The 27513-nt window shown below is 33.6% G+C and overlaps 1 protein-coding gene across 1 annotated transcript in view; it reads left to right on the top strand.

Moving 5' to 3' along the window:
* The first annotated feature begins 384 nt into the window (after positions 1-384).
* LOC115961155 (structural maintenance of chromosomes flexible hinge domain-containing protein GMI1) overlaps positions 385-27513 on the top strand; it is a 32586-nt gene continuing 5457 nt past the window's right edge. Inside the window, exons 1-38 of the mRNA XM_031080186.1 lie at positions 385-509; positions 1096-1427; positions 1748-1780; positions 1915-2001; positions 2095-2150; positions 2881-2964; positions 3561-3633; positions 5342-5397; positions 5578-5683; positions 5836-5904; positions 6910-6996; positions 7928-7978; positions 8466-8601; positions 8757-8818; positions 8888-9016; positions 11364-11454; positions 11559-11593; positions 12041-12116; positions 12213-12404; positions 12930-13088; positions 13356-13377; positions 13490-13604; positions 13696-13812; positions 14312-14635; positions 14747-14856; positions 15118-15295; positions 15409-15517; positions 15633-15727; positions 17230-17337; positions 17484-17550; positions 19225-19310; positions 19402-19683; positions 19755-19892; positions 20012-20126; positions 20992-21187; positions 21386-21577; positions 21769-22119; positions 22592-22862. Of these exons, the coding sequence (XP_030936046.1) occupies positions 1098-1427; positions 1748-1780; positions 1915-2001; positions 2095-2150; positions 2881-2964; positions 3561-3633; positions 5342-5397; positions 5578-5683; positions 5836-5904; positions 6910-6996; positions 7928-7978; positions 8466-8601; positions 8757-8818; positions 8888-9016; positions 11364-11454; positions 11559-11593; positions 12041-12116; positions 12213-12404; positions 12930-13088; positions 13356-13377; positions 13490-13604; positions 13696-13812; positions 14312-14635; positions 14747-14856; positions 15118-15295; positions 15409-15517; positions 15633-15727; positions 17230-17337; positions 17484-17550; positions 19225-19310; positions 19402-19683; positions 19755-19892; positions 20012-20126; positions 20992-21187; positions 21386-21577; positions 21769-22119; positions 22592-22862 (4788 nt within the window). The 5' untranslated portion in view covers positions 385-509; positions 1096-1097. The remainder of the gene's footprint in view (positions 510-1095; positions 1428-1747; positions 1781-1914; positions 2002-2094; positions 2151-2880; positions 2965-3560; positions 3634-5341; positions 5398-5577; positions 5684-5835; positions 5905-6909; positions 6997-7927; positions 7979-8465; positions 8602-8756; positions 8819-8887; positions 9017-11363; positions 11455-11558; positions 11594-12040; positions 12117-12212; positions 12405-12929; positions 13089-13355; positions 13378-13489; positions 13605-13695; positions 13813-14311; positions 14636-14746; positions 14857-15117; positions 15296-15408; positions 15518-15632; positions 15728-17229; positions 17338-17483; positions 17551-19224; positions 19311-19401; positions 19684-19754; positions 19893-20011; positions 20127-20991; positions 21188-21385; positions 21578-21768; positions 22120-22591; positions 22863-27513) is intronic.

The following is a 27513-nucleotide window of genomic DNA, read 5'->3' on the forward strand; positions in this document are numbered from 1 at the left end:
ATCTGGACGCATCTGATGCTCAGGTTAGAGTGGGGATGTTGGAGAAAGATCGATGCAAAGAAGAAAGAAAGACAAAAAAAATTGAGAGAAAAAAACTGGTATTTGACGTGTGATTTTTCTAACCTTAGGATTTGTTACTTGCCACTTGTCTTTCATCAGTGTAAAAACAGGAGAGAACTGGTGATGTTATAACGGGAGGGGAGGCCGCCCCTTCATCTCCCCACGCACGTTACATTATTACAGCCCCCAACATAACTAATTATTTGCTAACGTGTCAAACATAATGCCCCCAGCGCATTTTAGCAACTCCCCCCAAGAGTGTCATTTTCTTATTCATCTCTCTCTTGCTGTATTATTCATTCTCATCTCTCTCTCTCTCTCTCTCTCTCTTTCTCTCTCTAAAACCCTCAAAACACAAAAAGCACATTTTCAATTTTCTCTCTCTAGAAAAAACAACACAAACCCTACACTCACACTCAAGCTTCTTCCGTCAACTCGCACAACAAAAGGTTTCGTTGTTTTTGGTTTGTGAAAATTTGTTTTCGCTTTTGTGTGTATATCTATGTTTTATGTGGTTGCGTGGTGGTGAAGTAACTCTTTGTTACATAGATAGAGAATGAAATGTGAAATAAAGATGTGAAAAATTTTATGCAAAATGTGAACATACCTGTTGTGGTTGGTTATAGTTACACAGTGTGTACAAGATCCGCAATTGAAATATGTGTGTAACAATACTTAGCGTGTGCAATAATAATTAGCAGATTTATATATGTATGTATGTATGTATGTATGTTCAAATTTTAGAAAGTTTGTGACTTGCTTGGCTTAGGAACACATATTAACTCTGAAGTTCATATGGTATGTATGTTTGTATCTATACATGTATGTATTTATGTGTGTGTGTATGTTCAGATTTTAGAAAGTTTGTGAATTTTGAAGCAATGCTGATAAAAAAATACGTATATCTGTATAGAACCGTGCATTGATAAGTATACAGAAAATATAGTATATCTTTGTACAGCTTGAGATGTTATTGGCTTCCTTAAAATGTTTTGGAATCTCTTGATTTAAGTGTTTGTGTTTACACTTTTACAGCGATGGAAGCGAGGGTGAATGCAAGGAAGAGGCAAGTTTTGGACGACGATATTGATGTGGTGTATAGGTTTAAAGTCCTGTTGCCAAATGGGACAAGCATAGGATTAACGGTGCGGGACCCTGACCCTGAAATGCCATTTGAGGACTTCATCGCTATGGTGAAAGATGAATACTTTCAAGCTCGGAAGCAGCACGAATCAATGAGGTTAAAAAAGCATATAAATTGGAAGGGTGGTCACTTCTATCTTGAGGACGTGAATGGTGACAAGACAAAAAAAATGATTAAGTTTGAGAGTTTTAAGCCTCACAAGTTTCACATTTTACAGCTTCATGTGAGTATGAGTTGCATTATTGTTCTTGCCCTGTTTGATTGCTTTGCAGTTGTGGCAAAGGAAAGGGAATGGAAGTGTTGGGCTCTTTGGTGTACTTAAAAAATTTGAGATTAACACTGAATTTAGACAAATACAGTTATACAATCTGAGTTTCTGAATTTTGAATTTATGAATTATTTAATAAGATTGTAAAATTGTTTTTTTCTAGATTGTAACTCCTTTGCATAAGCAACCAGATAGAGGGTTAGTGTAATGGAGATTTTGTTTATATGATTATGCTTACTTGTTGATGCTTTTACTTGGTTTTGATTTTGAATTAGGATGCCTCTGGTGAGACTGCTCATACCTTTGAGGTAAGCGGTCTGTTTGCATTTTTATTTGTGTATTATTTCTTTTTAAATTATTAGTTGCAGAGTTAATTTTCACCAATAGATGTGCCTGATCAAGGGTTGTCGTTTATTATGTGATGAACTTCTCTGGTTTGCAGAATATGTGGGACTTGACACCAGATACTGATCTGTTAATGGAGCTAACAGAGGAATACAATTTTGAAACTGCTCTTGCTGATTTGATAGTAAGTTTGTCTAATACGGTTGACAAAATGACCTGGTTGTGTGTTTGATCTTTTTTGGTCATTAGGTATGACACTCTGTTGCTCATTTACCAGGATAATTCCTTGCAAGCAGTATGGTCCAACAGTAAAAATGATAGAAGACTGATAAGGTATGACATTGCAGTGGTAACCATTAGGCTTGTGCATAACTTGAGCTTGTATCACTAATTGTATTTTCTATGAAATATCATGACAGGAGGTACACGCATGAGTTTGAATGGCCCAATTATCAACTAGGAAAATTCAACCTGTAAATTAGACATGGCTTATGTCATATGGTCTATGATGGTTTTTTGGGATTATATGGTAAATGCAATAGAAGAACTCAGTATTGAACCTCAGTTTTTTCACACTAATTGAATCATTTTTCATTATGCCTCATTGTTGATTACTTTGAACCTCCTTTCCATTGTGTCATTTACAATCTTTTAAAGGCTTATCCTCATTCCTCCTTTGTAATTAGTAATGCAAGACAATTCTATGGTCTGTATTTGATATGTACAGACCCTGTATACTCCCTGTGTACTTGGGTGTCTTTTTTTATTTTATTTTATTTTTTTTTTTTATATCAATAAATCTTTATTACTTATAAAAAAAAAAGAAAAAAATGGTCTGACTCAATACCTTACCTAGAGAAAAGCTTCGTTCAGTAACACATTAGAAGTTCTTTCAGCACCTTTATCATTGCTAATAACTAAATCTTTAGTTCCATAGTAAATTGGATGGTTGTTTTGTTTGATTTACATGATCCTTGTGTTGTGCTTAAGCTGCTATTTCTGTACTTGAACATGTCCTTACTCTTAAAATAATGACTTCTGTATGTTTGTTTAATGTTTGCAGTGTGAGTATTGCTGCAGATAAGATTTCTATTTTTGACACTGGCCCTGGAATGGATGGAAGTGATGAAAACTCAATAGTGAAGTGGTATGTGATAGTGGACATTCTTTACTAACTTTCTTCAAGAGATTACAGGTACATGGCAAATGATGTTCCTTTCTTGTTGATTAAAACAGAAGGTTTGGTTGTATCGGAAATATGGATGGCTTTGGAAACTGAGTTTAGAAGTCACTTATAAAAGTCTATAAAGCTTCAAATTTCATAAATAGATTCTTCTTGTGGCCTGCTAGTGAACGGACCTGTACAAAACCTAGGTTGTTAGTATTAGAATTTGTTCTTTCTCAAAGTGGGCTGCAAATCTAATGGGTTCTGAGAATGCTACCTAATACTTCTTATAATTCATTTCATAGACAGCCATCAATAAATAATCTGAAAATGTTACAAGTGTAATGGTTTGTATGAGGACAATTTAGTTTTTGACTAACTTTATTGTTAATGGATCCTTTACTCGACCCAAGAATTTTGGGACTAAGGATATGTTACTGTTGTTTCTTATCAAAAAATTTTTCTTGTTGTTGTATGCAGGTGCTTTACATGTTTTTTCATTTGTGTATATGCGTTTTGTATTATTATTTTGTTTTTGCTGCTTTAGCTTGGTTTTTACATCCCTCCATCATTTTTAGGGGTAAGATGGGTGCCTCACTTCACAGATCATCTAAAGGACAGGCAATAGGGGGCAAGCCTCCATACTTAAGGGTAAATCATTTTAAAAACCTTGCAACGTGCATTATAATGTACATATGTTTCTCGCACACACACACACACACACACACACATATATGTGTGTGTGTTATGACCACCTTATGGTATGCATCTGTGATGTGTTCAAATACAAAGAGAAGTATGCCTTTATGTACTGCATAACTAATAATGCTTTCTGACTTCTACTCTTTAATGTGAAACTTAATTTTGACACAATTTCGTTCACTCTTGTGCATACCAAAAGTAGCATCAGGAATGTCTAATTAAATGGAAGTTAGAGAATAATTCATCAGAGAATGTCTGTTGGTTTCATGCTTTGCTAGGTGCAGGACGGTTTATCATTATTATAAATTTGTGCAAATATCATGATTTTTTTTAAATTTAATAAATATGTTGAGTTTTTATATATTCTATAATAGAATATGGTTATTGAGACCTGATTTTCAAATCCGTAGACTCGCTAAAAAAGATTTTTCATTCAGACACGTTAAACTAGGGAATCAAGGAACATTATAAGACGCATTAACTGTTTTTAAGGCTCCAAAATCTTTTGTTATTAGGTACATAAATTCTTGATTAAAACTAAGGATTACCCAAATTTGACTCTTTTAGAAAGTAGAAAGATGATTTTATAAGGGTTATACTCTTGTGTTTTATGGGTGGTACTCTTCTAGAAGAGTCTGGAATATTCAAACGGTGAGGTGTCCCCACTAGCTGTCACCATCAAGAATATTCCGTATCAAATTGTTACCACCTTTCCTATGTAAGAAATACACAGTAAGAGGGCCAGCATCCAATATTTTTCCAGCTCATTATGTAAATATTCCTCCAGTATTATTTCTTTAATAGACTCAAATTAAACTTCAAACAATAGTAGTAAACAATATTCACTAGCAAACACTGTTTGCTCTATTACCAAACTAGGAGAAAATATTTTTGCTAAATTAAGCTTATAAAGATTCACTTTCTGCATATGTGGGAGCTGATAATCGGATTAATTCAGCTGGCCCCATCTAAAAGGAATATCCTACCATGGGCACCTTCTGTGGGGCATAGTGGTAATTTTTAGGGCTTTGGCCTTCATGAAGTATTTTACCATATTGCTATCTTCCTGTGGTTCTGAAGCCATTATTTATAATTAACTACTGCTTGGTGATGATAATGGAATCTTTAAGATTTATAAATGCATGTGCGAATAGGTAATCTCTTGTGTCATTGAAAGTTGAAATAATAACTTAGGTTAATGTAAATGAGTAAATCCATCTTTCATATTATTATATACTATTTGAATTATGATTAAGTGATTCAATTCAAAATTTCCTAACAACTTAAGCTTTTGGGACAATTGGTAATTTATTATGATATCAAAGCAGGAGGTCCTAAGCTTGATCCTTGTCTCCACTCTACCTTCCGTTTAAAATGTTAAAAATCAAATGTGTTTGGCCTCACTTAAGTGGCAGTTTAGGGCCACACATGGATAGGTGGGTGTTTTTTTGGGGGGGGGGGGGAGGTATTGGAATTTTGGTTGAATGATTGAATTCACAATTTTTTAACAATTTAAGCTTTTTGGGACATTCCGTAATTTATCATATACTAATATTATAAAGAGAACCTCTTTAACCATAACTTTCATGGTCATTATTGTTTCCTTTAGTAGCAATGCTAGTTCAGTTTATTATGAACTGTTTCTGTATTTATGCAGCCTTTTTTTGGCATGTTTGGATATGGAGGACCTATTGCATCTATGCATCTGGGGAGGTATAGCCTCATGATCTTTCTCTCACACCCCCTCCCCCCTCTTCTTCTCCTTTTAGAGTAATTTCATGTCCTGGTGTAGTAATACCTTGGATTCATGTGTGCATAGTTTATTTGTTATCCTGAACTATGCATTATCCTGCACTTTATTTTTTGATAAGTACACTATCCTGCACTGTATAGGCGTGCTTTAGTTTCTTCCAAGACAAAAAGTTCTAAAAAGGTCTACACATTGCACCATAAAAGAGAAGCTTTACTCAGCAGTTCTGGTACTGAACTTACCTGGAAGGTAAGCAAGTTCCCTGAGCAGACTACTGTCCTCTTATAAGGCATTTGCTTCTAATGCTATCATTAGATTTTTATTTTGTTTTATTAGTTTGTTATGTAATTAACAGATGGCACATTAACTTGTATTAACCATTACTGGTATTTTCCAATCAGACTGATGGTGGAATGAGGAATCCCTCCGAAGAAGAAATTGGAGAATCACAGCATGGGAGCTTTACTAAAGTACTCTTGTGTTTATCTTCTTTCTTTTTATTGTTATGCACATTCATCTTTTCTTTTCTTTTCATATTTTTTTGTGGATTTCGTTTTTGGTGGGGGGACTGTTGCACATCTTTTTCACCACTTCAGACTTATTTTTGTACCTAGGCTGCTGAGCTCATTACAAATCCATAGTTCCTTGGGTGAATGCAGGGAGGAAATTTTGTATGGGGAAGCTTGGAGCCTAAAATGTAGTTGGAGTTAGAGAGTGGAAAGTTATTAAGCATCAAGGGGCTAATAAAAGTTGCTTAAGAAAATATAGAACTAGCAAATAAAAAAGCAAAAAAATGTGCCACATTATGATGGGAGGATTTGTAAGAACGGCCTGTGGGGCATACAGAGCACTTACAAGCAGCTCAGTGTTACTCTTGAGCAATTTTTTATTTCATATTTTCCCTAGTTATCTGGGAAAATTTGTATTCTCTTTTCAGGTTTGAGGATTTTTGTGGATTTAATCTATTGCACTTGATTTAATGGGTTATCATTCATGTGCATCATTATTTTGTTTTAAATCTAGAATGCCAAGGCTTTAAGGGCAGGCACACATGTTTTAGTGTCAGATTCCTTAAGTCATGAGTCACAAATGGTCAATAGTTTTAGCTGAGTTTAAGGTTGTAAACAATACACGTCTTGAACCATGCTGGTTAATCATTAGATTTATGGGGATAAGAAGTCTTTTGTTTTTCCCCCCTCATTTTTCCTCTTGTAAACTCTGTGGGACTGTATTGACGTGATGTTTATTCCCAGCTTATGAGTGGTTCATAGATCTAATTTGTAAGAAGTGTTGCCTATCTGTTTGATGTTCACATTGTTGCTTGTATCTGTCCATTAAGTCCTTTGAAAAATGACATGTATTCTTCAGTTTATCTTGGGAATAAGCACTAAAGTAATTAGATGAGGGAGTTTTTTTGTCTTCTATTTATGTGATTACATCATACAAGTTGGTAATTGTATAAATTTTCTTGACAGGTTGAGATTTTTGAGCCAAAAATAAATAGCTTTGAAATATTTAAACTCCAATGCAAGCTGAAAGACATCTATTTTCCATACATTCAGGTTCGTTTGCCTTGAATAAAATGCTTATGGTTATTGCTAACTTTTAGTTTCATTGTCGAACAGAAGTAGAGATATTTGTTACACTTTGCAATGCAAAAACCTTAGGAATACCCATAACCTTGAGGTGATCCCAAGTAATTTTCATAAGGATGTTGTGCTTGTTTCTGCCATGCTGAGATGTGCTTCATGGAGCCACTTGGGTTTGCAATGAGCATTTTCTCATTTTAATATATAATATTCTTACAGAAAGGAAACTATTTTAATGTTTGAATATGACTTATCCATGAAACACTTGATAATGGTCCTAGTATCTGATAGCTGAGTGTTCAAAGACCTTATTATGATTTAATTTCTTGTCAATATGGCTTGGCTTGAGTTTGTTTACAGTTAACAACAAATGTAACCTGCTAACAGAGCTACAGGGTTCAAAAATCATGATTATTTAATGATTTTTAATCAATTAGCCATCTGATGCTTTAGCCACAAGATAACTTTATGAGATCATGTTAGTGAAGTTTTAGTGGCACATCGGAGGTCATGGGTTCAAGATCCACGGAGTTTGTTTCTTACAAATAACAAAAACTTTTGAGATATTGAGAATAAATTTCATTATCTGGCTTTTAGAGTTATTGAGAATGAATATATAACTTCCTTTGGCTGGTTTTTAGAGTTTCTCGTAGTAAAGTCCCAGACAAAGTACGCGACGCATGCACATGTATGCAGATTATTGAGTACTCCTCATTTGCCTGCATGTGACATTTACTTTTTGAGAGACATATATTTTGGTTGTGGAATAAGCCTGTCAACCATTGTGGTGGGACGGCAACAGTTTTTTATTATAATAATTTTTGTTGGTTCTAGAAATGCATTTTCTTGTTCTTGCGAAGGATATAAGTTTGATATTCTTATGTGTTATTTCATTGATGTGCAGTGTGATGAAGTGTTGAACTCAGGGAGGACTATTACACCAATAGAGTTTCAGGTTTAAGATTGAACTTTCCTATATTTCATTCATTTGTAAGAGTTCCTGGATAAACATATGTCTTGCTGGTTCTTTACATTTGTGTAGTTCAATGGGTCAATATGCTTTGAAATTGAAACTTGCGTTTGAATATGGTTAATTCCATCTAGATTATGTGTATAGTTGCTGTTGGTAGAATTGGCCATCTACAAGTAGTCTCTAGCTTTGCCTACTATGATATTCTAAAAAAAAATAGTAATAATAGGTAAAAAAAAGATAGTTATTATAATATTGTGATATAACAAAATAATGATTCTCTACATTTGCATTTAATGTTTTTTAGTATTTTTAGGATTATCTTATCTAACCAATTCTTCATGGGCCCACCTAGGTCTATGTCTCTTATCATTATTTTTCTTTGGACAGGTGGTTAATGGCCAATACTTAATGTACTACATAATTTCTGCAGTAGGGATTATAAGTGTTGACAAGGTTGGTGCCTTTTCAGGTTAATGGTGTTAATTTGGCTGAAATTGAAGGTGGGGAGGTTGCAATAACCAACTTGCATTCCTGCAATGGACCTGAGTTTATTTTGCAGCTTCGTTTTTTTTATAAGCAGGACAACGCTGCAACCAGAAGTCCATGTAAGTGATCTATCATCCATACCTTCTTAAATTACCTACTTCTTAATATAAGAAATTTTCCAGTTGTTTTCCCACTGTTGTTCTTAATGAGTTTCAGCTAACAACTGAACTCCAGCTTTAATTGGCATTTATTTCTAAGACTTGAAGTATGACAGGTTCAAAAATATATCAAGAAGCCAATGCACGCCTGAAGTGTGTCTATTTTCCAGTCATGGAGGTACAAGAATGGCATATTATAACATTTTGTTTTTAACATCTTGAATGATTTTTAAATTTTATTTTACAGGGAAAAGAGAGTATTGAGATGATTTTGGAGAAACTAGAAGCTGAAGGATGCAGTATCACAGAAAACTATGACACCTTTAGTCGTGTCTCTATTCGACGGCTGGGTCGTTTACTTCCAGATGCTCGCTGGGTAGGTTCTTAGGCTTCCCATATTACCTTTCGAATGCAATTATTCAATAGCAATCTGTATCTGATTAATTCTGGAAACAGCATCTTTCCATTCTGTAGAATGTATAATTTCTGGTGTCCTCATGTTCTAAAGGAGACAACTCAGAACGGGCATAGGAGATACTAATATTTTATACAGCAACAACAGCAAAGCCTTAGTCCGAAATAATTTTAGAGTCTATGTTTGATGTATTAAATAGTTTTCATTATTGTAAACATGCATGTTCTTAAAGCACACAAGACAACCCTGGTGTGTTCAACTTCTTTTAAAAGACAAGTAGGTATATCTGATGCAGAAACACTGATTTTTCAATTCTATCCGGTGTTGAGCTCTTGACCTTGACTTATAATTTCAACTGTTGGGGTTTGAGATAAAGATCATTCTTTCTATAAGTAGGCCTGCAGTCTGTTACTTGATTCACCTTTTGGTGAATACCTAATTTAAGTACCTTAATGCTCTATTTTGTGGTTATAAGCTAAGATTGGCCTAGTTCAGCAGAACCTCAGCCGCGGCTTCTCATACCAGAAAATTTCATATCAGAACCTCAATTTCTTGATGAGTTCTTGAAGGGTTCTTGAATGAGGATTAATGTTTAAGGGTTTTAGGTTAGGAGATATCGAATCTTGATGGCTGTTTGGCGTTAAAGCAGAGGATAGAACAAGGAATAAGATAAATAAAACAATAAGCAATCACATCTAGGTCTTCCTAAGCAATCGCACTTAAGTAGGAGAACACAATCGCACCCTCAAAGCTCAAAATAAGCTGCTGAATTTTACTAGAATCAATATTGCTATATCTATATGAATAATATTGATTTCAATAAAGCCTTTATATAGGCTATTATTCAACCCTTTCCTAGGACTAGGACTCTAAATAACCTATTCCTAGAATGACTAGGAGTACAAATAACAAAAAAAAAAAAAAGGACTTAATCACTTCAAAACCAAATAGGAAAAGGACTCAAAACATAAATATGACTCATGGGCCTCTAGGACAGCCCATCACAGCCCATTCCAGGAATCTGAAATTACCAAATTACCCTTATTCTAGGAAAGCTTTATTAAAACTAAACCAGCAACTTTCTAAACTTAAAAACTTAATACTTAGACTCAATAATAACTAAAATAACCTATGAAAGGTGTCAAGAAAGTCTGATATTAAAACTAGACCAAAAATCTTGATTCTTTTGGTATTTAATCTTGTTTTTCCTTGAACTCTTTCTTGTCTGCATCACAAACTCAATTGAGAGGAACCTTAGTTTGCCTTCAGGCATCCCGAAATTAACAATGTACTGAAATTTATTTCAGTATATTTTTTGATAAGTAACTGAAAAAAAATTTTAGAAAGAAAAACAACCCCAGTGCACCGGCGTTCTTTATGACTCTTTGCTTGATAAAATAAAACTTAAAACAAAAGACATGACCATGCTCTAGTAATAATCCATGAAAGGACAATATATGAATACATTTGCAACAATTATACACACACATACTAGGTTTCGGGAAGTGACACACCTCACATTGTAAGGATTAATTTGATGACATGATGGAACTAGCAACTTCAAGGCCTGAATAGAGAGATGACCAAGGTGACAATGATGCTGAAAATGAAAGACCAATCACTGAAGAGCCACTGAATGAGAAGAATCATGAAAATCCAAATAGTACATACCACAGATCCATGCCCGCCACCAATCTTGCTCCTTGTAAGGAGATCCTGAAAAATGCAATAGGAGGGTAAGAATATTGCAACAGAATTAAAAGTTTTAATGAGTTTTCTTATAGACACTAAAGTATGGGGAAACTTAGGGACATATAACACTGAAGACAAGGAAATTGTGGGGGTACGGGTAGCAGTGCCTAAACCAGAAAAACTAGCGGTTGAGCCGTCTACCAACATAACATGGGGATGACTAGTGGGCTGCTCAAGATCAGAAATCAAACCTAGAATACCAGTCATATGATCAGTGGCCCTAAGCCAAGACACAGGGTTAACTGATTAAATTCATTATTTTCTAATAGCATAAGCTTTTGAAACAAGTGGTAGTATATCAATAAGGATGTACTCAGGGCTAGTTTTTATCACTGCCTTCTAGTCTCTATCATTATCTTTGAGGGGAGTGGTTTTTCTTAAATCACCACATGGTATTATATAACTTTCAGGTATTCAATAATTTTTTAACATTTAATTGTTTTAACTTTTGGTTTCCATTTGTTTGTATATCTTATATATGCCTTTGTCTTTATTCTAAGTGCTGTATGCTGGGTGAGTCTCATGTATCTATCACTCTTGCTTTGCTTTGCCACAGACATGGCTTCCTTTTATGGAATTCAGACACAAAAAGGGAGATAAATCCCACTTACTGAAGAGATGTTGCTTAAGGGTTAAATGCTTTATTGGTAGGGTGGTTGTGTTTATTATAAGTTGCCACATATTTGATTTTTAATACTAATTACTACAAATTGGGAGTTAAATGCTTGACCATAATCTTTTCTGGTTGCAGACACTGATGCTGGTTTCAATCCAACACCTTCTAAGGTATGGAATGCTAATACTTGCATGTGTGTGTGACAAGAATGTCCCCTATTTTCCTTATCTTGGTTCATTCCCATGTGTCTTATAGACAAGAAAATCTGAACAATGATTCTCTCTCTTTCTCTCTTTCTGAGGTATAGTCCATGCAATTACTTTGGTTCACTGCTGCCAGCCATCCAGTGATAATTAGGCTATGCTAAAGGAATGAAAATGTAATAAGTTTCAGTTTTATATCTAAATATTACATAGGCTTGCTCACACATAACACGTAAATGGGTAATTTCATACGTATGCAAATTACAGATTTATGTAGTTATATGCAATAGTAATCAAGCCAAGAACAAAAAAATAGTTAAATCAAGGGAGATGTGTACTTTTTTAACAAATAGTTGATTTCTGAACTTTCTTTCCTTTTTCTTAAACAATGATTAGTGTTTGCATTTCTTCTAGACTGATCTAGCTCACCATAATCCCTTTACTACTGCTCTAAAGAACTTTGGAAATAAGCCGCCAGAAAAGGAAAAGGGTAATGTTTCTTTGCCATCACAATAAAGAACTCTTTATTAATTGTTTATGTTGATCTTTGTATGTTCCTCTCAATCAAAAAATTTTGAACCTGTAGAGGTCAAAGAGGTCAATGTTGAAATTTATAGAGACGGAAAACTGTTGACTCCTTTGCAAATGGAGAGAGAGTATCAAGATTGGATTCTTCAGATGCATGAGCATTATGATGAAGAAACTGACTCTGGCGAGGATCAAGCCGTTCTTGTTGTCAACCCTGCAAACAAAAAGGCACTTGGAATTTCGTCAGATGGTAGGCATAAAGGAATAGACCGTTTAATTTCCAAACTAGTGTGATATTGAGTTTTAATTCATCTTCTGTTGGACTAGTTTTCTCTGTCAGAGTTTGTACTTTTTAAGTTTAATATACGTCGATAGCCCGCTTTTTGACATCTTAAACTTTTGGATTGGATGATCTGACGTGGTATTAGAGTCTTGGTTTGACTAGTAGGTCTTCTGTTCGAATCTTCAGTACCCCCACTTGTTCAGTTTCGGTTCCAGTTTTTGTTTTAGTTTCTGTTCTAAACCTGCGTCTCCTGCTTCTGGTTCAGTTTTGTTGGGCTGGTAGCCAGTAAAGTTGGGTGTTAGAGTTAGTACTCATAAGCTTGACATTGTTGGCCCACTTCATGACTAGTTAAGCGTTTGGCTTGGATGCCCTAACAGTCTATAAGTTAGACAAAGTTCTATTTACTACATTCTTTCTTCCTTTCCTTAATTTTTCAGTTTCTCTTTCTGATTTTATATGTTGCTAGTTAATTATGGTTATTTCAACTTGTAGTCATAAGGGTGCATCAGGTTTTAAAGAGGAAGGGAAAATCATGGGAATCTGGTCAGAAAATCAAGGTTCTCAAGGGAGCATGTGCTGGGTGCCATAAAAACAATGTCTATGCAACACTAGAATACTTCCTGATTGAAGGATGTAAAGGTGATGTGGGTGGTAAGTAATTTCTTGTACAACATATAAAGTCTTTGAATTTGACCATGCCTCTATGTTTCAGTAGTTAATGTTTAAACTGAACATATAGCTGATATATTTATCCCCTCAGTTTATTTTTATTGAAAAATGTTGTGCTTATCCCCTCAATAAAATTGTCATGTCTTATGTCTCAAAGATATCTAGAGTTCAACTGGAATTTTAGTAGAATTTTATAACATTTTCAATGTATGGATTTGACCATTCTTTCCTGTTTTTTATTTTCATTAGGGGAAGCTCGAATTATATGTAGGTATGTTTTCTTTTGCAATCGCAACTCTATTTGTTTTTTGCCCAGTCTATGAATGTGACTCCTTGAATAATTTTCTCATTAGTAAACACTCTTGTTACTTTGGGCTTGAAAGGCCACTAGGACTGCCAGAAGATAATGCCTGCATCCTTGTAGTCAATGATGGGAATACCAGTTTTGATATTCGTGGCTCTTTATCCCTACCCATTGATGTGATTGATTCTGGAAAGGTTTGCCATTGCTTTTTATTTATCTTTCCTTAATTCTTCCAACTTTTTATGTAAATGAACAATTTTCTGAATCCTGAGTCATTCACATCAGTGCCTTGCTATTGAAAGTATTGAGTGGAACTACCAGCTTGATAAACTACACCAGAAATCTCCTTCAACAATTGGTTTGCTGAGTGAAAAACAATGTCTAGAACTGGAGGTTGATGGGGTTTGTATTTCTTCTTTACTGCTCTCTCTTCATATATGTTGGAACATGGTAACTTTTGGAATCCATATTGCTCTTTCTTTGGTTTACCGTGGAAGAGAACAACAAAAACATATCTGAAAATTTAAAATTTGGAATACCAAAATTTTTCATATTATTCCCTCCTTCAGAGCATGTTAAAACTTGTCCCAAAAGCTTAAGTTTTATGGGAAATGGTGAGTTTAGCCACTGAATCATTTTTCTTACACTGCTCCTTAAGCGTGAGCCTAGACCCCTCATCAATAAGTAGGCTCTAACACATGCAATTTTGAACATTTAAATGGCAAGCAGGGCTGAGATAGGGTTCAAACTCAAGATCACCTACTTGATACCATGTTAAACAACCCCTTATCCCAAAAACTTAAGCTGATAGGGAAGGGTGAATTTAATTACTTAAGCATTATTCTAACATAGCATTTTCACGTACTTTTGTTGAATACTTTTTTTTTTTTTGGTGTCACAGGAATTACCTGTTGATGGTCCAGTTCATGCAGGACAAGTTCCTCCAACAGAAATTGTGGCGGTTGTACGGCCTGCCAATTTTGTTTCTTCTTTTACTTCAAAAAACTTGGATCAGAAGTATATTTTCAAGAGCAATTTAGAGATGTCTATGGAAATTAAATTTTTAAAAGAAGCTGAGCATCCTGACGAAGCTCACCATATTTATTCAGGATGTGTAACACCTTCATCATGTAAAGGATTTCATGGTTTATATATCTGTCCTTTGGGTTGCAAGTTTCCGGAATTATTTCAAAAGGCTGGTCTTTATACATTTAAATTCTCTCTTGTAAGTAATAACTAGGAACTATTGTCATGTCTTGTTTTTGTATGATATTATATATGTTTTTAAATTTGAGTCTAATCATGTAACCTGATGTAATTGAATTTTGTTTATCAGAAGGATTTGACTTGTAATAATTGTATCAAAAGAGTGCTAGTTAAGGCATCTTCCGAGGTGGGCAAGTGGGAGCTTTTGGATGGTGAGCGGAATCCACAATATAACGTGAGGTACAGCACCTTGTATCCATTGAGCTAATGAATTTTCTCTTTGAAACATTCCCTTTGGAACCTGGTGAGACATAAATGTTACTTTAACATATTATAAATTGAATAACTCCTTATGGAATATAGTATAGCTATATTATCACCTGTGAATTTGTTGTATTGGCTTTTTTTATTTTTTTCTTAGGATTTAAATCTTGCATTTTTATCTGAACATTCAACTTATAATTTATTATTTTCATTTCTTATTATGAACTTTTTTGATAGGGTTGGTTCATGTTTCCCACCTTTCTATTTGGGATGTTTTGACATTTATGACAATCGAACTACATTCACACATACTCCCAAAGTGAGGATCAAAATTCATACAATCAAGGGTGTGCTTGTCCACGTTAAGAAAATGAGTACTGAACTTTCACGTGATAAATTAACCCTAAAAGTGAAGGTATGTTTCACATGAACATATTTTACATGCCCTTTTGAATACATTGCACTCATATTCATTTAAATGTAGCTATGCTTTTTGTTAGAATATTGTCCAGTTTGCTAATTTTTCAGGATGTACTGATTGAAAGCAATGAGTTAGACAATATCAGGCCAAGTTATAAAGCGACTTTGATGATATGTCCAGAGAAGGAATTGTTCTCAGTCTCAGTTCCATGTCAAGGTGTAATGGTCCATTGAGATAGCCCCATTCTAATGTGGTGTTGGGAGATGTAAATTTTTCGTTCTGTTGCTGCATTTATCATTCTTATTACATATTCTGTTTTTATTTGTATCAGTTAGTCCTGGATCTTTACAGCTTGTCAAGGCCCAGCCACCAATGTTAGAAAACAGACTGCTTCCAGGCTGCATGGTTAAGCAGCTCCTATTAGAGGTATATTGAGGAAGTATTATCATTTTCACAAGCACACTTGTATGACATGTTTCTGTGACAATTCCAAGACATGTTCAGCTATCTGCTTGAATGGGAATTGTTGCATTTTTAAATTAAAAATGTAATTTAAAAACTTCATGTCTTCTATCTCGTATCAGTATGAGGCTCGCTGGATTGGTACTTACCCCAAAAAAAGAAAAAAAAAAAAGGTTGGCTAGATTGGCTAGTTCCTTGTGTTGATGATGTATAAAAAGTAGTGTTTCTATTGGTTTTCTCCAAGAACAACAAAATGTTAATATCTCCAACCTTAACCAGAAAATAAGTCTTAATTTTGAATAACTTTAGTCCAACTCACACATTTTAAAACTCTCTTGAAGCCTCTTATATGACAATGACACACTCATACTGTGTGTAATGTGTATGTATCTATATGCAATTTGTTTGAGGTTATCATTTATCAATTTGTTAGAACTGCATACATACCCCTATTTGTTTCAATTTCCTTTTTTTTTTCAACAACAAATTTATGTAATCAATGGGGTATTTATCACAGAACTTTGAAGAGTTTATGCAGCTTGAAAATCCGTTTATCAATGTCTACTACATTTCCCTGTGCATGCCATGAATGCTTTTCAGACATATAGCAGTTTCCTTAATGAAAATTTTTGTTGAGAGGAACTGCATGGATAGAGCAAAAGCTTTAGAGCCATCGCTTCCTACTACGCTTGAAATTTTAAGTGTTTTGGATATAATCCAGCCCCTATTTCCCTCTACCAACTTTTCTACAGCTGGTGTTTTTACATACAAATTTAATAAGCTTGACAGCACAGCACTTGTGCACTATATCATTTCCATTGAATTTTAGATGTTGCCATATTTGGAAGTTTGTAACTTCACTGCACCCTCTACATGGCAGATATGGTATGGAATATCTCTGTCTTGTAGTTAACCTTGTTTGGTTGTTCTAGTTTTATTTTTTTTTTAATTTATTTTTTTTTATATAAAAAATGTAATAAGCTTATGAGAAGATACATGATACATGATAAGATACATGATTTGATAACTTTGGGCATAAAAATTACATCAATGTGTAATGGCTTGCATTAAGCCTTCATAATTGGTATTTTCTTTGGCATACTGCAGTTTGTCATAGCATGCAGTACCTGGCTCCAATCTGGGCATGATAAATTGACTTAAAGTTTCCAGGCTTATTTTTTTCCGCCTTCAGATATTATTCAATTGGATGTCATAAACAATATTGGATATTTATGCTAGCATACTCAACTTATATAAGCATAACCCTAACTAATTGGTATAAACTACATGAACATGTCTTCTCTGTTAATTGGATTTACTGCATAGAGTTCAGTACAAGATTTGTTGTTCAACCTTGAAACAGTAGATCATGATCCTGTTTGGTAGACAATGAGAGCATGTATCTTGCACTATCTCCATTTTTGGTCTTACTTTCTAACTCTTTTAGTCAATGTGTGTTCCTACAGATGTTTGATGCATATGGTAATCACGTGTCAAAAGGCTTGGAAGTTCAGTTGGATGTGGACGGATTTCATATGCTAGATCAAACAGATCAAATAAGTCCCAAGCATAAGGTGAGGTTGCTTTTATTTTTCTAGCATGTTATTTGACATCCTGAGCATATTAAGTAAATAATTGGGATTAAGGCTCAAGGAGTTGAAAGTTAAGCTTACTGGTGTCTTATGGTATTTCACTATAACTAGAGAATTTTTCTATGTAGGTTGATGATAATGGATGCATTAACCTTGGTGGCCTCTTGAAAGTGATAGCAGGATTTGGAAGTAAAGGTATGATCCTTTCTTCATCAGCTTTCTCTTTCGTTGTACTGATCTTGTGAAACTTGTTTAGGAGATGACTTATAAAATATGAGTTTCCTTGTACCAAAAAAATGCCCTATACCATATGAATTTAACTAAAGCCTTTTATAATGACCAAGAAAATTTGACACCTGAATCATGGTTCATGTGCCACAGTGGGCATATTTCTTTTCTTATCCCCCCAAAAAGGGTAAATTATACCAACCTCCCTTGAGGTTTCATGAAATGACACTCCCTCAAAAACTATGGAGGGAATGGCACTTCCCCTCCCCTAGGTTTGCATAAAAGTGACTTAAGTCCATGTCCTCTAGGCTTGGATGGAATAAATTGTATTCTTTCTGTTTAAAAATTTTATATATTTGAAATAGCATGATAATTCTTTCTAAAATATGAAATGCCATTTTTTGTTAGAGGTGATATGAATTTTTATAAGAATATTGTTTATTTTCATAAGATGTGACTAAGCTTTAACTATACCGGGTTTTCTTTTGTAAGTAAAGATTGTAGATAGTTGTTGGTTGTTTCAAGAGATAGGGAATCGATAAAATGGGGGCTTTTGAGGCTTTGGTAATAATTGCAGATTCTGTTGTAGCAGCAAATGGAGATTTTTTTGCAAAGAAGATTTTTATTTTTTATTTTTTTATATCAGTATATTTAGCGCAAAATAATACTTATAGTGCGTTCAAAAAGACATTCTTTGCTTCTTATCTATATGACAAAGGCATTGTACATCAAACTATTTATGCTCACACACCACAACAAAATGGTGTTGTTGAGTGCAAAAAAAGACAACTCCTTGATGTTGCTCAAGACTTCTTGTTCCATATGTCTTAGAATAGTATAGTTAAAAAAAAAAAAAAAAATCATACCTAGTGCACAAAGCTTCCACTTTTGCAGGGACTAGAAGAGATCATGGTAGATAGCCTTACCCAATTTATTGGAGAGGCTAACTGCCGGACACAAACCTACAATCTGTTGCTTTTGGTTAAATCATCGAATTCATCGTTTCTTAGCCAATCCCAAAAAATTTGGGACTAATGATTGGTTGTTGCTATTGATTAATTTTACAATTTCTTAGCAACTTATTCTTTTGAAATACTTTATCATGGTTTCAAAGCAGGCGGTCTTGAGTTTGAACCCTATCTCCACTCTACCTCCCATTTAAGAATTTAAATATTCCTCATTTTGGACCTTATTTATTAAGGTTTGGGCCCACATGTGAGGAAGAGTGTTTGAGTAATATAGTTAAATGACTACTTCATAGTTTCCTAAAAGTAAATGGTGAATTTAGTCATTATGTAAAGGTTGCTAAGAGACTATTTGTTCCAAGATGGGCTAATGTGACATATTTGCTCCAGCTTGGGCAACTGTTATAGAGCTACTATTGTGTAACTGGTACTATTGTATTGTACTCTTTGGAGTTTGGAATATTTCCATGGTAAATTGTCCCCACCAACTGATCATTTTCAGAATATCCCTTATCCCTGTGTAACTAACTCTCCTATATAAGTGGAATATGGAAGCTGAGGGCTGTAACAATTTCTTACCTCCTTTTTCTAAATACCATTTTCTAGATAGTATTAATTAACAACCATATTGTGAGTGAATTATGGTTTAATTCATTCTATCAACCTTGCCTTGCAGCTTCACTTTCTGTTTTATCTGGCCATGAAGTTGTTTTCAAGCAGGAGCTTCAAATTGAAAAAAGGGAGTTGAGGATTGCATCAAGGGTTAGTAATTACTTGCTTCGGTATTTTAGGTTTTAAAATATTGTATCTACCATGAATTATTCTTTCAAATTCATGATGTATGTAATTTTAGGTACCTGAGTTTTGTACTGCTGGTACTGAACTGGAAAATATCATTTTTGAAATTGTCAACTCTGAGGGTGATGTTGATGAGACTATTCATGATGAAGATAAGTATGGGCAATCTCACACTCTCACTATAAAGTCAGAGTCATTCAATACTGAGGAATCTATTCGGTACACTTTTAAACATGGGCGCTGCACTGTTCCTGCTATTCCCCTCCCTCAAAAGAATGGGATGTTTTGCTTTGAAGCTTCTCATTCTCGTCACCCAGAGCTAAATTTGAGTGTTCAGGTGACCACAACTTTGCAGTGACTGATTTTATTAGGAGTTCTATATTGATGATTGTTAAGCTTTATGAGCAGGTTTCTGTGCAAGCTCCAAAAGTGGAGTATGATGATATTCAGTCTCCATCTATAGACGGAAATGTCTTGCTCCTTCAGGACTCATCTTCCCTAAAGCAAGTAGAAAAAGTCATGGTGTCCATGATAAATAATGAGAAGGTACAGCCATTAACCTCAGCTTTATTTCATATTTTCAGATAAAAATGCATCGGTGTTCCTTAAAAAATTTTTCTACTGTCATTAATTGAGTTCCCTGCCTTGATGGCTTCTCTATGCAGAAACTTGAGGATAAAATAATTCAAATTGGTTATCGCATTAGGAATCTGGAGAAGCAACTGAATACACATTCTAAAAGGAAGGAAGAAGTCGAGCAAGATTTGTTTCAATTGCAAGGTTTTGAATTACTAGCACATGTTATTATTATTTTACTCATAAAATAGGCATATAGGGTTGGATAAGTGAACGAAAAAGTATCCGATCAGATGTAAAGGGAACATTTCTTAGTGAATCCAGGTCCAGTGATGAAGATGTCTTATTTGTAGAAAGAATTCACATATACAACTCAATATAGCAATTCAATTTCTTTGATGGTATATTTGCCCAAGTCACGGAGGCATGTAAAATTCTAAAGCTGATAGCAAATATATCGTAAATTCTATTGTGTCTGTTGAATTCTTATTTTCTAAGACAAATATGTTCTACTGCAAAAGGAAACAAGGATGTACTGTTTACTGTTATTTAGCAGAACATATACTTTTTGGCTAAAAATCACACTCATGTGAAAGAAAATATTTAAAAAAAAAATATGATTCACTTGCTAATCAAACTAACCAGGTCTAATATTTTCGTTTTTATTGATAATGACCTGAGGTAATGCATCTTATTGAAGATGCATATGATCATCCCATTTTAAACTTTGAATGCGCATGTTGAGATGCTTTTTTTTTTCCTGGTTGTCCACTTCACTATAACTACATTTTATGTCCTACTGAGTGTATGTGGATCCTCATAGCTAATGACAGAGTAGGTGATAGACCTATAGCACTTAGTTGCATGGACATTGCCTAGCCATTAATTGGCTGCAACCTATGCTCTGGAGCCCTATGCTGGCAATATGTGTTAAAAAGATAATTTGGTGTCCGAAATTCACTGCTATTTATGAGTGTAGCATTTGATGTTGCTTGGTGATTTATCCTAAATATATGTTTGTAATTTTGCTATGCATAAGCATGTTTTCCTAATCATGACTCATTTCCAGCATCTGTCAACCCAAAGTACTTTCCCACAAAAGAGGAACTGATAAATTGGATAGAAAGCATGAATCACTCTGCAGCGGCTGTCCTCTGCAGTCTTTCAAGAGAATTCTCCTTCCAAGAGCAGCCAAATCATTTGTTGGAAGATATAATTGGCCTGGTTGCACTTCTGGGTACAGTTTGCACCAACAATCTTAGCAGGTTGTTTCTCCTTTGATTTTTTTTTTTTTTTGTTAGAAGTATGCAGTTAAATGATTAAATATATCATATCCCAATAGCTTAAGCTTTTGGAAGAATCTGTAATTTAACAATTTTTAACTCTCTTCTTCAATAAAGGAGTTACTTCAATCCTCTGTATCTTATTCCATTTATGCTGTCTCTGGATTGGTCTCTCTGCAGGATTTTAGCAGAGTACTTGGGTGAAGATCAGATGCTTGCTGTTGTCTGTAGATCCTTTGTGACTGCAAGTGCTCTTGAGAATTATGAACAAAATGGAGAAGTGGATTGTGGGCAAGCCCTTCATGCAGCAGCAGCTGCACGTGGAAATTCTATTAACGGTCGATTTCTTGTTATTTGCCTTGAAGATCTAAGGTATTCTTTTGTGATGATTGTGATTCACATATTTTGGTAGTTATTGTTATAAAAATGATCCTTCCTCATAATTGTGAGTTTATTTTTCTTCCCCTTTTCCAAGAAAAGATAAATATTAGGGTTTGAAGTTGAAATGTTAGCATCAAGGATAAAATCTGTAATATTATATGAATTATTGAACTTTTTGGCAGGCCTTATTCTGGGAAGTATGAAGGTAGTGACCCTCAGAGGAAGCTGGCCTTGCCGTATCCTACCTTGCCTAGGGGGAATGTGCCAAGAGGTTTCATTGGGTATGGAGTTAACATGATTGACTTAGACATTGATCATTTACACACAAGAACTGCTGCAGGCCATGGTCTTCGGGAGACAGTACTGTATCGTCTTCTAGGAGAGGTTCAAGTATATGAAACCAGGGAATGCATGTTAGAAGCCCGTCATTGTATAAAGCATGGTGCTGTATCTCTGGATGGTGGCATTTTAAGAGAGAATGGAGTTATTTCTCTTGGATATGGGTCTCTCTCTCTCTCTCACTATGAGATCATTTGTGAAACAATTTTTTCTTTTTCTTTTTCTTTTTTTGCTTGACATGATTCTAGTCATGAATTTTTTTTTTTTTTTTTTGGAGCCTCATACCTCAAAAAAGGACAGATTTCCTTGATTGGATGTGGGAAGTTCCAAGCTGGTATAGAATCGTATTTAAAGAGTTCAGATAGAAAGGTCAAGACAAAGAAGAATAATACGATGAAACAAAACACAACGTATACTTTCTTAGTAGGTTCCAACTTAATAGGAAGCTTTGTACAATATATCATGTCACAACTCACCTTTATTTCCCATTGCAATGTTGAATGCTTTCTTTACTAGGAATGTTCTCATGTTGTTGGAGATCAATTATCTAAAAAACATTTAGGACATATGGACACCTAAGGAATGTGCAAGATTACTATAAGTACTTATTCAGCCTACAGGCATATTGATAATATGTGACCAAGATTTTTTATTTTTCCTCTTCAGGGATCCTCGTATATGTTTTCCAGTTGTCACACCAGACAGTGAGTCCTCGGCAGGAAATGTGGAGGTCATGAAATTAATTGAAGAAAAAAAGGAGGAGTTGGAAGTGATCACCAGTTCTATTGGGAAGATGACTAAATCCCATGAAAAATCTTTGAAGAAGTTCAAGAAGAAGAAAGAAAAGTACGACAAGTTCATGGATAATATGGAACCTGTGTTAAAAGACTACTATTTGGAATATAAATCCAAGAGCAAGTCAGATAACTCACCTTGCTGATGTACATTGTCCTTCTGTAGTGCAGTAAATCTCTATAATGCTTGTAAATATCCATAGAACAGGTTTTTGCTTAAAAGGAAATTTTATATTTGTAGATGTCACTTTTGGAAAACTACTAGAACCCTGAGAATTTTACTGCTAGCACAACTCCAAAATTCATAGGATCAACATAGCAGTCCATTTACTTTTATATTCAATGTTTGAAGAAGGCCTCTTAATTTAGGGTTAGAATTCAATGTGTAGCACTTTATTTATGGTTTGGTATCAATTTACATAATTACATCTATACTTATTACACTGGTTTCTCATTTTGGTCGCATCTTTGATGATTATGGCCTGTGAATCTGTGATTAACAAATATTATTTATTTAGGTAAAATGCATTAAGATCCTCTGAACTCTTATGTTGCAGTAAGATGGCATGGCTTTTTTTTTCTTTGCCAATTCAGTTCATAAACTTTGGCACTATAGTTCATAAATCCCCTTCATGTCCATTTCCATCTATTTCAACTTTTTTATTTTTCACCAAATCATTGTAACACCCACACCCCCGAAAAAAAAACAAAACAGAAGAAAGGAAAGGATTTTACTGCTAATGCATAAAAGTTCAATCTTAAAGCATTTTTTTTCCCCAAGGATTTGATGCCCCAAAAAAAAAAGGTTAAAATGGATAGAGGAAAGGACGGCCATGGCTCACAGTCCCGACTTTGGAAATCCTCCTCCTCCTCTTCCAATATATTTTTAATAAAAAAATCTTATATTAAATTTAACCAATGGCCTCTTCTTAAATTTTAAATAATTATACTATAATTAAATAGATGATTAATGCATCATTTCTTTTTCTTATTATTAGTACTATGTCTTACAAAACCCTTTTTTTTTTTCTTTTTTTTTTTTGGCATTTGGGTAATTAGAAATAGAGATATTATGTTTGATTTTTTTAGAATAAATAACAATTATAATTTTTGTGGTTATGAATTAGAGATCTTTGTTGCACTTGTCATTTATGATGAAAAATAATGTTTTCTCGTTAATAACTATTATTGTTATATTTTTCTTATATTGACATGTATAATTTTAGCCTTCCAGTTCCATTTATGTTAAGTGAGTAATATATCCTATTGGTTTCTTTTAATGGAAGTATCAAACCTCTAAGTTAGGTTAAACATTTATAAACACATAATTTTACCCATTAGCAATGTAGGACTACTCCCACGAGGCTTTTGGGTTTTTTTTTCTTTTACAAAAGAAGTTAACAATGTGAAGGAAATGAATATGTGAGGTTTAGGACTAGGACTTGTAACACAGTGATCACTAAGTATTTTGGAAGCAAAATTTCCAAAATGCAAAAACACAACAAGGCTTTGGTAAATTGCAAAAACACTTGATGGGGTTTCAATTTTTTTTCTTACATCTTTTATCGCTTAGTCACATAAATTATTATCCACCACCCCCCCCCCTCTCCTCCTCAAATATAAATTACCCTTAAAAACCAAATCTTTTTGAACTTTCAAATATCACAAATTATTATCCCCCCCCTCCTCAACAATTGCCAGTATTTTTTATTTCTTTTTCTTTTTCATTTTTAAGAAGGATTGCCCTTAAAATAAATTTCATTAGCCAGTCATCAATGAAATTCAAATTATGTAATTCAAAATCAACCAAATATTAGCAAAAAGAAAAGAAAAGAAAAACCATTTCAGTGATCACCCTCATTCTCTGATATCACAATTTACAACATCATTAACAACATGAGATCCCTCTATCGACAACATATTCTCAATCAATCACTAAAATTATTTGGGGCTTGTTTGGTTAGCTGAAAAAAACATCTTTTTTTGTTTTTATTTTCAATTTTTAGTGGGTTCCACCACTAAAAAAACTAGTTTGATTTTAGTATTTGTATCCAGTTTTCAATTTCAATATCTTAAAAGTTTGATTTGAATACAAAAAAATGAATACAACTTTTCGGCGTTTTCGTTTTCAATGAATACGAATACAGTGGCATATTCGTAAATATTGTAAAAACACAAAGTTATATTTTTTTTTTTTTAGTAATGTGATGTGTGAGTGAGAAAAGTTACTTTTGTTGAAATAGAAAACAATAACGAAACCCGAATATGATGTATTCTATATTCAAATTACATATTCAAAACAACTTACCAAACACTACCAAATATGAAAATAAATGTTATTTCTATATTTAAATTTAGGTTTTGGATATAGAATAAAGAAAATGAAAAGTGGATACCCACTTTTTGAAAGCAAACAGACCCTTGCCTCCTGAGATAGGTTTATATTTGCAAAGAACCGTAAATGGGAAATTATATATTTTTATTTTCCTTTGTGTTTTAGCAAGCAAGCAAACAAATAAAACGCAATTGAAACAAAAATAAACTAATAAAAAAAAAACACCATTAACCGTGCACACACACTAAGACGTATTATTACATAACCACAAAACCTTTTTGTCCTCTTTGTTTTCTCACAACCAAACAAAACTTTTACCAAAATTTCATCAGAAGGTATTTGTATATTTTTTAAATTAGAAGTGAAAATGCATCAAATCCTATGTGGTGTGGGGTGTGTGTATCTCTATATTTGTCTTATGTTTTTCCCCTTGTCTCCTAAATTAGTTAACTTGCCCCAGTCCCATTGCCGTAATCGTTTCTAATCAAAGCCAACAATACTATCACATGAGAAACTTAAAAAAAAAAACAAAATTATTTTTCCAAAATGACACGATTGAACCATTACTCAAATTTGAAAAACAGCCAAAATATTTATTAAAATAATCGAACAGATAAATGATGAGACTAAAAGGGCTGACCTTGTAAGTTTTGTCACCAAAGAAATGGATTTCATGAAAATCATTTAGGTATCTCAAGCAGTAGGCCTCGTCCCAACCTTGAGGAAAAAAACATGTTACAAAAATTATACATGGAACTGGTGAACCTGAAAGGCTGAAACCTCATTAATTCATTTGCAACTTTTTTTTTTTTCATATTACATACTGAAGTTCTGTAACAAAAGCTATACTATGATAAAAGAAAAACTTAAAATTTAATATTTTAGGGAAAAAAAAAAAAAAAAAAAACCAAAAGTATCTTTAGTTCTTTACCTTCTCATACATTTCAAATTGGACAAGTTACAATATTAAAAAAGGAGTGAATATATTCAAACTTTTTTTTACCGGTAAGTTTCCTAGCTACGAAATATAATGTAAATATGAAATATTATATTCATAGCTAAGCAAATGTCTTATTGGAAACCAAAAAAAAAAAGAAAAAGCTAAAACCTAAAAGGCTAAAATATTTGTATTCAATTATTTACTATTATTAGGCATGCTTTATTAACTGTACGAGGAGAGAACAACGAAGAAAAGCAATTAATTATTGTAAAAAGTCCAACCTAACGCGAATTAGAATAAAACCAAAACTTTTTGCACATGAAACATAAGATATTAGCGAGTATTTGGCATGACCTCCATTGAATTGCTTTGAGAGTAGGTGAGGAAGAAAAACTTCATGAGGCATATCATTAGAAGATGTACAGGCACCTTGTGAGACTATTAGTTTGGTGATTTTTGTTGAGTAGATATTATTGGTTTTTTGAAGGTTTATTACTATTGAACTCTTTGGTTTTTGCACCCAATAATTTACTTTGTACAAAAATTAAAAAAAATTGATGGACATGTGACTCTAAATTGAACTCTAGTTGGAATCTAATTGGATTTGAACTCTTTGATTTTTGCACCCAATAATTTACTTTGCACAAAAATTAAAAAAATTGATGGACATGTAGCGCTAAATTGAACTTTATTTGAAATCTAATTAGATTTAAACTCTTTGATTTTTGCACCTTATAATTCACTTGACATAATAATTTAAAAATTAAATGAGACACATGGCACAAAATTAGACTCCAATTAAAATCTAATTTAAAATCTAATTAGATTTTCTCTAATATATATATATATATAGATTAATAATAAAAAAGTTTAAAAAAAAAAATATTTTTGAGAAATTCACACACAAATCCTAACACATTGAAAAAAGAAAAACAACATTTTTCACTAACAAATCATTTGTGTCCAAAAAAAAAATTCCCAACTTGAAATTATTTATTTATTTGCAATTTTTTTTATTGAGTGTAAGTATTTTCCAATGAGACAAATTATAATGATATATGAATTGAGATCATACGCATAACGCAATTGGTATGGATGGTTAAGATTTAAAGTTACAAAAAGCAACTTTAAATCTCAACCAATAAATATAAAAAATGAATAAAAATAAAAAATAGTTGTGAGGGAGTTGAGTGAATTGTACAGTGCAATTGATAATTTTAAATCTCAACCATTAAATATAAAAAATGAAAAATTGGTGCAATTCACCTCGGTTATCTCACAAAAAATTTTCACTTCTCACTTCTCATAAAATTTTTCTTTACTTTTTTTTAGTTAATAGTTGAAATTAAAAATTATTTTTCATAACCACCAACCTCAACTATTAAAAGTAATTGCAACAATTGCCTGATCTCAATTGTATACTCATATATACTATATGCCTATATGCATAAAAAGTCAAAATTCAGAGAGAGAGAGAGAGGGAGAGAGTGCAAGCGAAAATTGCGAGACAGACACTGAG

Source organism: Quercus lobata, chromosome 9 (genome assembly GCF_001633185.2).
Source record: "Quercus lobata isolate SW786 chromosome 9, ValleyOak3.0 Primary Assembly, whole genome shotgun sequence".
In the NCBI taxonomy this organism is placed as follows: Eukaryota; Viridiplantae; Streptophyta; class Magnoliopsida; order Fagales; family Fagaceae; genus Quercus; species Quercus lobata.